Source organism: Mchenga conophoros, linkage group LG20 (assembly GCF_057382185.1).
Source record: "Mchenga conophoros isolate Kocher_MC1m ecotype Shallow Benthic linkage group LG20, M_conophoros_male_GT1.1, whole genome shotgun sequence".
Classification (NCBI taxonomy): domain Eukaryota; kingdom Metazoa; phylum Chordata; class Actinopteri; order Cichliformes; family Cichlidae; genus Mchenga; species Mchenga conophoros.
The window spans coordinates 2,502,187-2,514,549 of record NC_140545.1 but is presented as its reverse complement, the minus strand read 5'-3'; the positions used below and the strand labels follow the sequence as shown (position 1 = coordinate 2,514,549).

General features: G+C 41.8%; 1 protein-coding gene across 2 annotated transcripts in view; it reads left to right on the top strand.

Moving 5' to 3' along the window:
- wnt10b (wingless-type MMTV integration site family, member 10b) overlaps positions 1-12,363 on the top strand; it is a 29,001-nt gene that overhangs the window by 2,312 nt on the left and 14,326 nt on the right. Inside the window, exons 1-3 of one of the 2 annotated variants that reach the window (XM_085259897.1) lie at positions 4,815-4,942; positions 8,008-8,065; positions 10,262-10,364. In XM_085259897.1, the coding sequence (XP_085116023.1) occupies positions 10,291-10,364 (74 nt within the window). In that variant the 5' untranslated portion in view covers positions 4,815-4,942; positions 8,008-8,065; positions 10,262-10,290. Of the gene's footprint in view, positions 1-4,814; positions 4,943-8,007; positions 8,066-10,261; positions 10,365-12,363 lie in introns of those variants that run through there. The other variant, XM_085259898.1, reaches the window with a different exon arrangement.

The window sequence follows — 12,363 nt, the reverse complement described above, 5'->3', positions numbered from 1 at the left end:
ATTCTTTAATTCATTATTTCTAATGGGTGTTTGTGTGGGAGGCTAATTTAACTAATTTAACTACGTCAATGTCGTTTTGCAAAACTTCTGAGCTTTATCTAAATGCCTTCATTCTTCAAAGACATTCCAATGTCTGAGTTTGGATGTTGTAGATCTTAAATATTTCCAATCGCTTAACAGATCCAGAGGTTAAATATGGTGTCTGCTCTACCTGGGCTGAAAACTAGATGCCCTATAATGGGCTATGTTGTGACAGCGAGTTTGGGTTGTTTAAACGCATTTCTCACATCGCACTAAATTTTATCATATGCTTCAAAATAAATAAATTAAAAGCCAGCTTTTGAAGTGTTTCGTGGTGTCACATTTGAGCAAAAGCTAGCAGACTAGAACTGAGCAGCTGAAGTATGCAACACAAAACAAAAAACATTTTTATCAGTGACTGACAGGATATGGCTTTATAGATTTATCCAAGGATGCACGCAATAATTATTTCTATAACGCTCATAGACAGCCACAGAGTGTTTTTCAGAGAAATAATCCAATAAAAAGAAGACGATGGGAGATGAAAGAAAAAACAAAGAACATGGAACAAATAAAAAAACTGCTCTAATTTAAAGCAAAAAAAAAAGAAAAAAGATATGCATTATGAATAAAAGAGGATTTACGACAAATACGGGAATGAAAAGGCAGAAATGTAATATGCATTAAGCAGAACTGGTACAAACGGGTTACAAGTACATTGTACTCGAGTAAACAGACACGTCTTAAGCTGACTTTTAAAAAAAGTCTCATTTTTGGTGAACGTCGTTGCTCTGCAGGTCAGGTGTCGTAGCCTCAGACGACTATTCAGACACACTGATCAAGAGAAACTGTAGAGTTATTCATTTAACAATTATACTGAAATATGTGTCATACCTGCCTTTTTGTATTTTAATATACACAACAAGTTTCCATTTTAAATTTTAGGCATTTTTAGACGTATTAGCCTAATGGTAATATTTTATTGGTCTACTATTGGCAGGGAATCTGATCATTTAGCTTGACTGAATGACTGATGAAAATGACAGAATATACAATATGACATCTTGCAAGAAGCCACAAGCTCTGATGAAGAGTGTTAACATTCAAAATTTGGGAAAAAGGACAAATCAGTCTGTTCGGATTGTAAAGCACCATCAATTTTAATCAGCATCAAACACGAGCATCACTTAAAATTGTTTAACCCAGGTGTTACAAAAACATGTGGATAGAAAGAACAATAATTTATGTATATAATTATAATTGTAATGTTTTATTAGTTTAGCAGCACAGGAGGTGCATTATATTGTACATTACAGAGAAGATTAACCCTCAAACACGTGTTTTTAATATTACTACATGACACAAAAAGTTGAATATTTTAGATTTAAAATCCAATACATGGCACTTTTTTCAGTTTTTTTTCTGCCTTCATAGAGTAAGCAGTGTAGTTTTTGTTTAAAGCACACCTGCAGCAGGTTTAAGTAGGGATAACCTTAAACATTACTGCTCTCTCCTCATGTGACCTTTGCGCCCATATCACAGCTCTTTGCTTTTCCTGTTTCAGGTTAGTTTTAACCTTTTCTGTCCTTTGCAGAAGGAAAATCTCTTTTGGCTGCTTGCACATACAAATTCCATGTAACTGAAACAGTATTTTTACTTAAATAAAAGCCAAACTCGACACTATAACTATACAAATAATAACATGACACAAACAATCAGTATGTGTGTCAAAAAATGTTTAAATGCAAAGGATTAAATAATCCCTTAGTTAATGTTTTGTATCGATGTTTTTCTGTAAACTAATGTTAAAAGTAATAAACAAGATTTGAACTTATTGTTGGTAAGTTATCTTTTAACTTAAATAGATTATGCTCTGATGTGTACTGATTAAGTTATATGAGTTAATATAAGTTATTATTTTATATAAAAACTGCAACGCTCTCTATATACTGAGGGATATTGCTATAAAAGCAGAACAACAAAAAAAGGCAAATGTCATTGCACCCATAAACTCTCTGATGAAGGCAGTTGTTATGTTGAAGAAGAGTGCAGAGTGTCATTATTGACAGGTGGAGTTCTTGTCACTTTAACCCTTGACTGCATGTGCCGTTCAAAACCACTTCTTAGTTCTCCTCTCATTAGTTTTGTAATCTTCAGCTTTTAAATGGAAAAGATAAATACTACATCATCATGTCCACTAACCAAGCGCAGTATTTTGAATGCTTTAAAAATGGTTTTGATTTCATCAAAAATGCTTCCGTGCATCAGTGCACAAGCTCTTTATGGAAAATTACCTGAAAAACATCATATATCTGTGGTGTGCAGTACAATTCTGAGAAAACAGTCTGCTTACAATACTTGAGCGAGTACTCTGCCTTATAGTGAATTTACAAAGAAATGCCACCTGTCTTCAACAGGAAGTTTTCAGTCAGCACTGTCATTTGATTCTCTATTATGGTTATTTATCACGTTTTTACCCACCTTACACACTTCCAGTAAATCACTACAGCTGTCTATTGCATTTAGGGTTGCCAACTCCCTGAAAAATAAATAAGGGACACCTCGTGGCCAGGGCCGGGCAACCCAGTTGTCTTCACCCTTCCCAGTGTGGTAGCTCTTTTTTTGTGTGTGTGAAATTATTTTTTAACCATTTGACTTGAATTTGATTTAAGCAGATGCATATTCTTTGTGATATGACCATATGGGAAACAAATGATCATTTAGCCATTTATTTTTAGCTCAAAATGACAACATTAACACAGTAAAACAGGTCTCTTTCTTAAACAGAAGCCTGTCATGCTTAACTTTTGAGAATATAAGTAAATCTTTCTTTAAAAGAACTCTGTCCTGCTTAACTTAAAATTATATAAATTAATAGAAAGCAATAGAACGAAAAATATTCTTGTAACAGTGCACATATAGTGCATTTAGTACAATTGGCTTCAGTTGAGGTATTATTTCAGCTTTTCTAATGCTAATCAGCTGCTCCTGTTTGTAAACCCGCTTGTTCCCATGATTACGCATCTTAACTCATCATCATTATTCATCTATGTATTACTTTTATGTATTATTCATCTATTTGTTGTAATCATCCATCCTTGCAGTTGTTTATTACACAAAATAAATGATATTATCACACTTCTGGCCACATAGCGCTGATATTCACTGCACATGCCCATATTAACCTTAACCAGAGGGTTTAAACAACAAACCAGTGTTTACATATCATATCTGCTTCTGCCGTGGCCTGGTGGACAAAAAATTGGTTAAGGGTTCCCCGAGCTTTCACGCCCCTCATGTTCTTCATGTGCCCACCAATAGAAGCATGCCTATGGAAAAAGTGCGCCGGCACACAGTGCAGTGCGCTTTATAGGTGTTATCGTGCACTTTCCCAGCCAGGTGTTTTCCTTTTCCCAGTCCTCCCTGTACTTTTGCAGCCTTTTTTCTTTTCTTTCTCTGAGGGGAACAAACATTGCTGCTCTAACGCTGGGCTCACACTGTGCGATTTTTGGCCCATTTTGAGCCGATTTTTGAGTCGTGCGACCGATTTGGTGATCGGCCCGATTTTGGCCTTCATCGTGCATCGTGTAGTATACGTGGGGTAACGAGAAGCGATTAACACCTCACGACCAGCTCCCGATCATCAATCGCTCGTGAGGGTGTCACCACAGCCGCTCACACTGCTCATGCGCAAACACGTAAACATCGGTGAAAAAGACGGCGCAGCACGGCTGTGCAGCGTGTGATCTGGACACAAGTGATGGAGGCACTTGTAGAACTTTGGAAAGCTCATCCGAGCCTTTTCGATGTGGCATCACAAAATTATCACGACCACAACAACCGTGAAAATAGTTGGATTTACTCTGCTGCTCAATCACAGCTGCCTGATCAATGTTTTTCATTAGCAATTTAGCAAAGTTGATGGTGGTGTGTCTGTGTGAGTGAAAGACAGAGAGAGCGAGCGACAGATTTTCTGTTATAACCTTCATGTTATGGAGGCACAGTGTGAGCACTCAGGTCGCATCAGAGCATCGGGCCGTATAGTGTGAGACCCTGCATCGTGACCTGCAAACTTCTAATCCCTGCGAGTCAATCGTGCAGTTTGAGCAGGAGCTGAATAACGTGACTGAAAAAAATCGCAGTGTCTGCCCAGCTTTAGGTGTACTGTCATCCGAGACGTGCACCGCAGTGTCGGCGTTTGTTTCCCTGTTGGCCATGCTTGTTGTTGTGGTCATCTGTTGTCTTCCGGTATTTTCTCCGCAAGCGACCTTTCCTCGACCAATGAGATAATCTGAATTGTCATACTCGAATTGTCATAAGTGTGCTGTCAGCTCATTGGTCACAAAGCAGGAGAGGGGCTGGGAATTATGTTTTCAAACAAAGCGTTAATTCCATTAACATTTATAGACTACTTTTGATTCTCACTGTATTACGGGACAAAGTGCGTCCCTTATTAGCTCAATACGGGACGTGTGCTTTTGTTTCTAAATACGGGACGATTCCGTTTTTTAAGGGACGGTTGGCAACCCTAATTGCATTATTTATATAATATATATAATTCAGACACATAATTAATCTGTGTTAACATTACAATGACTAATTAATTAATATAAATGCGAATATTAATTAGTCTAACCTTTATTTTTGTTACTTTTATTGTTATTGTTTGACAGTGCAGCTGAATATGAATTATTATCTAGCTAAACATCTCTGCTTTATACAACTGAGCTGATCTCAGAGTGAGTTCGTTTTGGAGATACCTTGCAGACAGTTTGTGTTAACTATCTGCAAAAAACGTGATCTACTTGGGACATTTTGTGTTTTAAAGCTGCTTCCAGGAAGGTTACTAGCTTACCTTAGCATAGCCGGCTGGTGCAGACTGTAGCAGCTCTCCAAGAAGAAGGAGCTTCGGGCAATTCAGGTTTAAATGAACAACCCCTCTTTTAATAGATATGAATGGTTTACAGCTAAATAAGTCATCCTACTGATTTATTTACGTTTTCACTTTGTCTGTTTTAGCCTGCTCTTTTCACAGTCATCAAGACATTTTGGATACTGTTCTGTTAGCTAATAGCTAACTTCATTGTGGTTAAGTTGGTTAGCACTATAGAGACAGTCCTGTCTCCTTCTGAATGTCTGTAAGATGAAGGAGATGGTGGTTGGCTCTCTGGAGGAAAAAATGTGAATAAGCCCATTAAAAACGTGGCTGATGAGGTGGAAACAGTGGACAGCTACAGGTATTTGGGAGTTCACTGAATGACAACGTGGACTGGAGGACCAGCCGTGATGCTGTGTACAAGAAGAGGATGACCAGACTCTATTTTCTGTGGAGGCTCAATGCGTGAAACAAGATACTGGAGATCTTCCACCAGTCTGTGGTAGTGAGTGTTTCACTGCTGTCTGCTGTGGGTGCAGCATCAGTGCCAGAGATGCCAGCAGATGAAAAAACTAATCAACAAGACTAGAATCATAACTGACCAGAATCTGGGGGTGTTTGAGTCAGCGAGAGACAGGAGGTCACTGAACAAACTGCTCTCCATCACACCACACCCACTCCATTCCACATTACTGAGGCAGCAGCTTACTCTCTCTCAGATTTATGTTTCCTGGCTGCCATTAAGAATTCTTCAGAGAACCAGTCCACCTGTTCTCTGTGAAGCTGTACAACAGGTTGTGACAGGTGAACACACCTTTCTGTATCAAACCTTCCTGGTTCTCTTTCTGGGATGTATAAAGTACATATTATTTATGATGACCATTTGCACTACAAATCCAAGCATTCATTGCTAGATTGATCACTGTTGTATATAAAATTCTGCCCTACCTCACACTAGACTATCCAATTTATACTAAAATTAATTTTTAGGATAAATTAAATATCTTTCTATCTATCTATGCAGAAGAGCATCTCTGAATGCAAAAGTAGATGGGCTACAGCAGCAGAAGACCACACTATGTGCCTCTCATGTCAGCTAAGAACAGGAAACTGAGACTACAATTCACACGGACCCGCCAAAATTGGACGGTAGAAGATTGGAAAAATCTTGATGAGCCTTGTTGTTGCTGACTACGTCCATCCCTTTGTGGCCACACTGTACCCACCTTCTAATTGCTGCTTCAAGTAGGATAAGATGTTAAAGTTCAAATCATCTCACTGTACTCAAATACGCTTTAGAGTCACCAGATCTACGTTCAATAGCACATCTTTGGGATGTGATGGAACAGGAGATCGCCAACATGGATGTGCAGGAAATCTCTGTCATCATGTCAACAACAGCTTCATTGACATGATGCTATCAAGTCAACATGGGCAAAAATGCCTTTAGTTTTCCACTGTTGAATCTATGCTGTGAAAATCTAAGGTAGTTCTAAAGGTTAACGGGGGTCCAACCTGGTACCAGCAAGTTTAAGTGTCAGGCGAGTTATATTATCAGAATATTATCAAGTTAATTGAACAAACCAAATTAAAGCTTGTAATTTGGAAATGTCGTCACTAGGTGGCAGCATTTATCAATTTCCAGGCCAGCACAGCTCATTGACGCTTACATGATTAGAATGGCTTTTGTTCCTTAAGGGCACTTACTGTCTTAAAGCATTCGTCATAACACATGACCTGTGTATACACAGCACTAAAAAAAGACATGCACAAAGACATGTTATTCTTAGCTTTCTCAAATTGGGCCTCAGTGCAGAGGTTCATAGACTAGTTCAGACATGTATTCTAACCCAGGATGTGATCAGCAGTCACATTTGACATCTGTGCATTCACGTTGAACAACTCATAAGAAAACTATCAAGTTTTTTTTCTTTTATTTTGTCACAATCACAGAGTGTCCTATCCACAGAACCACCTCAGAGACACGATAGGTCAAGAGTACTGGTTCAGTTTCTTCAGGCGGATATGTTTATCTTCCTTTATGTGCCTTTAACATTTATTTTCCAAGGTCTCCGTGGAAGTACACTTCCACAGATTTAAACTTAGGCTAGTGTGTAGGGAAAACAGCAATTCACCTGACTTGCAGGTTTTCACAAGTCATCCATCTTCTAAAAAGTGAATCAAGCTGCTGTCAAACAAAGCTGTTTCTATCCCAGAAGATTTATGATCAGAATCATCTGTTTGCAAGAAAGATGGGTAGCTGGTAGCCCATCAAAATCAGAATCATTATTCCATCAAGCTAACACACCCATTTGTGTTCTAAAAGATCCAGATGCCAGAAAACATTGCGACTAGCGCCAAGTAAAGAAAAAGTGTCTTCCCACATGCTTGCTGTTCAGAGAAGCTCCTCACTGCAGCTGTACCCTCAACAAGCGACAAGATGCATGTGGTATTAATTAATGCTCTTATTGTGCCATTTCACTTATGCTAAGAATGTGTTTATGGAGCAGATGAGTGTCGAGCAAGGTCACATTCAGGTGTTCTCAGGGTGTAATTATTCTTTCAATATTCAAGACGGCGTTGTTGGTTCAGGGCCTTTCATGCCAAACCATGACATTTAAAGCTCAATTATCTTCATTTAAATTTGCACCTTGGGTATTGCATGTCACGAAGATGCGATATTCAATGTCTCTAAACCAAATAGCCGGGCCACACGTTACGATCAGCAATAAAATGATATGCATTTAAAAGCCCCCGAGGACCTTTTCAGAGTGTAAAAAGTATTGAAAGGTTGCCGGCACATTTTGTAGGATAGCTGTGGCTCTGGAAGTGATTAGACCTCAAAGGTTGGGTGAATATATTGCAGAGAGACAGAAGCGGGTGGGAGTAGTATCTTGTGTGTGTTTTAAGTGTGACACGATGAGAGAATGTGTGTGTGTGTGTGTGCGCGTTTGTTTCGAGTGAGCAAGAGAAGGAGACTGGGGCGGTTCTCTTATGCAAGCAGTTCTCAGTATGAATGTAGATTGGAAGATGTGTGGCTCCTGTGGTTGGCTGTCCCCTGTGTCACTGCCTTTAAAAAACACTTGCCAAGAGAAATGTCTTCTTTACAGGCTTTGGCTGCCAGATGCTGGGGATAATGGATAGGACTGCAGAGGGAAAGATGGAGAGGTGCGCTCAGCCAGCCACACAAACACCAAAAGTGCACACATACACGTAACACAAACACGTGCACGCTAGCAGACTTTGTGGGCAGCGGTCCCCTGTAGCGCTGAAGTAAGCTGTGAATAATTCATCTTCAAGTCACTGTACGACTGCCACACATGCATTCTGTTACACACAGGGGAAGTGTTAGGCCTAGTAAGGCATGTCATACTAAGTAGTAAGTGAATGAGCATGCAGATTGGGCACGCTTTAAGAACCCAGAGGTGCCACGTTTTGTTGACGTGGGTAAAACACAATGGCAAGGAATAGCTGTGTGTGTCTATGTCTCTGTATGAAGCTGTGAATGAACACATGGGGCACCAATGTGTGAATGTCAACGTGTGTCTGTGAGCGGGATAGCCGGTGACACAGGAATGTGTCATAGTTCCTGCAAGCCACCCAGCTCCTAACTGCAGCAAATAAACATTCCTCTGCTGCTGTGTCAGTGCTGGAGCGCTCGCCCACTGTCGCTGTAAAACACAGCTCGGAATTAAAACCAAAAGCAGGGCACTTCTTCTTTTTGTCCCCACGAGTATTACTAGAACAGAGATAATTAGCACATGCCGTCAAAAATGTCTCAGTGTTGTTTATTGATTCAAATGAGGCCATGCTGGGCCTCAGACAATGGCCTGCAGACAATAAAACAAGCTGACTCATCTGGTTAAGTGAAGAGCAGTAAATTACTCCATCCGTGCTGTGGTCACTCAGATTTCCTTGATCTCGCACTTAGGCAAGTAAAAGAAATCCAGCAGCGGACAGTTTCGCGAAGATACGTTCGGATGAGGAGAAGTGTTAACGTTCAGCGTAGCCAGACACGTCTCGGTGAAGTTTATCACTGGCTTGTCTGTTTGATTTAACCGAATGTGTGCTTCATCCATGCTGACAGGTGAAATTATGCACAGGCTCATGTTGTGTCACATGGATTCCACCACAGTTTGTGCTCATGTTTCATGTGGATCTCAGAGCTGAAATGTTGCTGCGCTGTACCCGTACATTGTCAGATGTCTGTAAACATATTCTACTGTTGGTTGTCCTTTCCCAAAGTCTTTCCCTATCATTACGGCTCTGTTTACGGGAGCTCTTACAGTGTTTGCTAGCATATTGTCTCCCCTGGAGTACGGCGCGGTTTAAAGTCGCGCTCTGACGCACAGTTTTCCATCTGAAACGCTTAATTTCAGTGGGACACGGTCTGACATGGCACTTTATCTGTTTGTTGTCACATATCTGGCTTTGCCAGGTTAACCATTCACAGATGTGTAACGAGAGAGTTTTACTTTTTCTTGTTCCATAATGGTTCTCACAGAATCATTGCCTGTGCATTTCAAATGGTACCTAAAGCTGGACGTCAGTGGTTTAGATGAACTTAGGGACACTTTGGTGTTTAGTTAGAGGTGATGTTCCATGGTGGTGAGGTTTTCGTCTCAGGAGTTTTGAGGTTTAGCAAAGAATTTAATATCAACAAAAAATGGGCCAGCAGAGAAAAAGCCATCAAGCCAAGACAATCCAGAGGCCCTGCAGTGTGCGTATGCGTGTGAGCGTGTTGATAGCTCAAAATATATTATCACCCCAAGCACATTCATTCATGTGTGTTCACATGCAGGAGGCCGCAATTGAAAACATTTTTATACATGTGTGAAGAGTGCTGGCCTATTAAACACACACAGACCCCAATACACTTTTATATACACACACACATATATGTGTGTGTGTATATAAATATATATATATATATATATACATGCTGCACAGTTATATCCCTCCCACCTTAACTGTAGGGCTAGTTCTCCAGCTCACTCCATAGGGGCACTGAGCCTGACCACAGACATCATACTGATTGCTCACCATGGTCGAGTGGTCTGTCCACATTCCCACCCTGATTCACTTTGTGCACAAAACCCAACAACGGAAAACAGTGGTTTGAGAGTGTCTGAAAGTTTGCGGACAGCAGTGAGCGTTCGCTGTGTCTCTCCTAAATCAGTCCTCTTCTCATGCCTTCCACTGGCCCACCGCACACCCCAGAAACATGGGAACAAGCGAACGCAGGCTCAAAGTGATGTTTTGGAACTTTCTGGAACTGAAGCGAGAGGAGACGCACAAACAGGACGCTCGAGCTTGTATATCTGCTGGGGTGAATCTAACCTTCCCTCCTCTCCTGTGTGACAGGTTGTGGAAGGCCAGAAGATGATGAAGTGATGGAGATGTTAGGAGGCCACGGCCATTGTGATGCTGGGTGGCTGTTACTCCGGAGCTGCCATCTGGCGAAAAGGTCAGTTGCTAGGGGATGATTCTTCTCCTGGACCGTGTCTGCCTCCCAGCTGCCATCCACACACCCACACACGCGCACACACTGGCTCGACTGTGTGCACAAACTTAACACATGCGCACACGCATGCTCTTTTTTTTAGCACTTCCTAGAATCCTGAATTGAATCTGAGTAAATTTGAGCCACTACACTGACCGCTATTAATCCACTTGGTAGTTTTCTGCAAGTCTGAGTTCTTTATTTAATATCCGAGTGACGAAGCTGTAATTGCACATCTTGTTACATAATACCCCTGTGGTCACCTAATGGCACCAAACTCAATTCTTCTGATTATTACACAAGCTTGATATGGGTGTTCCTATAATAACAATGCCCCAAATTAATTTCAAATTGACCCATAATTGAATGCTAGGATTACAATGAGACATGGAGCGAGCACAGAAATCAAATCACTACTGCGTGCCAGACTCATGCCACACCACACTGTCAATCACAAGCACTGTAAACAGCCTTTCATTCAGTGCCGTGGCCCACCCCAATTATTTATCATGCTGCCTTCGAATTAACAGCCAACTCCACCCAACAGGCCAAACATTTTTCCTAGCTGTAGCAGGAATTTTAATGTGAAGCTGCTGTGCCTTCAGTATGCCATGTTTCTTGCATGTGACCTGCTTGCTGGATTTGTGCACGTGTTCTCGTGGCTGTCAGGTCAGTTGCAGGCAGCGTGGCTTTTTAATTCTCGTTGTCGAGTTACATAATTAGCAAAATTGCCCCATTAACCTTCACCCTTTAGGCTGCTGTGGCCTGTTATGATACTACCCAGAGATTTTTTTTTTCTTCATAAAAATAGAAAGCGAATTTACAGCGACGTGAAAAGTAACCATGAGCAAGCCACGGGAACAAAGTGTAAAGGAACTAACGTTTCGATGCACCACGTATCTCACTTATGAGCAGGCTGCGACTGGATGTCAGCGCGGTATTATTATCTCCAGATATTGGCAAAACAGTAGCTGGCAGGAACCAAAACCAAAATGGGACTCAAGCGTACAATTTTGTACCATCTCTATTTCTTTTTTTTTCTTTTTTAATCCTCCCTGTCACACATTCCTGTCCTCCTTCCCTCCTCCAAGTCTGCGCTTCTCCACTGGCCTTCCATAGAGCCAGTGACTTTTGTGTAGTGGAGCTGTTGTTTTTGTTTGTGCCCCTCTCACCATACCATACACCATAGCTGCCTGCTTGCCGCCTGACAGCTCCGTGTGTCAAAGGTGGCTACAGCAGAACAGACTGTGGGAACAGCCGGTTAGCCTTCCTTGGTCCCCTGCTCCCCAACCAGAGGGGCAGCCATCAATCCAGCGCTCCCCCTACCCCTGCACACACACTGAAGCACAAACACACAAATACCCAACTAAACTCATACTCACACAAAAACCCTACAACGCTCACACCCTCTCCCAATAATCCTCGGAAGCAATTTCATCTCGACTCGGGTGGCAGCCCATTGTCGCCAGCCCCTTCAATCTTTCCTTATTAACTCTCGCTTTGTCCCACATCCGAGCTTCTGGACTCATCTCTCCTACATTCCGATCAGTGCTGCTCCCAGCACTCCCAGGCAACCTCCATTCGCTAATCCCACTGCCTACCCACCGCCCCCCCCTCCCAGCAGCCCCACCCCAAGGAACTCTTACTGTTTTTTTTTCCAACCTGCCGATCACCTACTTGCAGAGTAAGGTAGTGGCATTAACTCCATGGGTTTTCTGAAGGCAGAGTGTGAAGGCGGGGTGGGTGAAAGAGGAGGCGGCCACAAAGTGACTCCAGGCCAGACAATTAGAACAATGAGCTGGGCCTGTAGGGGGCTAACTCGCTGCGTCACGCCTGGACGGTGGGGTATTTTGTCAGTTTAATGAATTGTCCGTCAGGCTAGAGCCACATCGCAGGCTGCGCAGGGAGAGGCCAGCAGGGACCCAGACACTAAGTCGGTATTTATTACACTGCCTTTGTCACT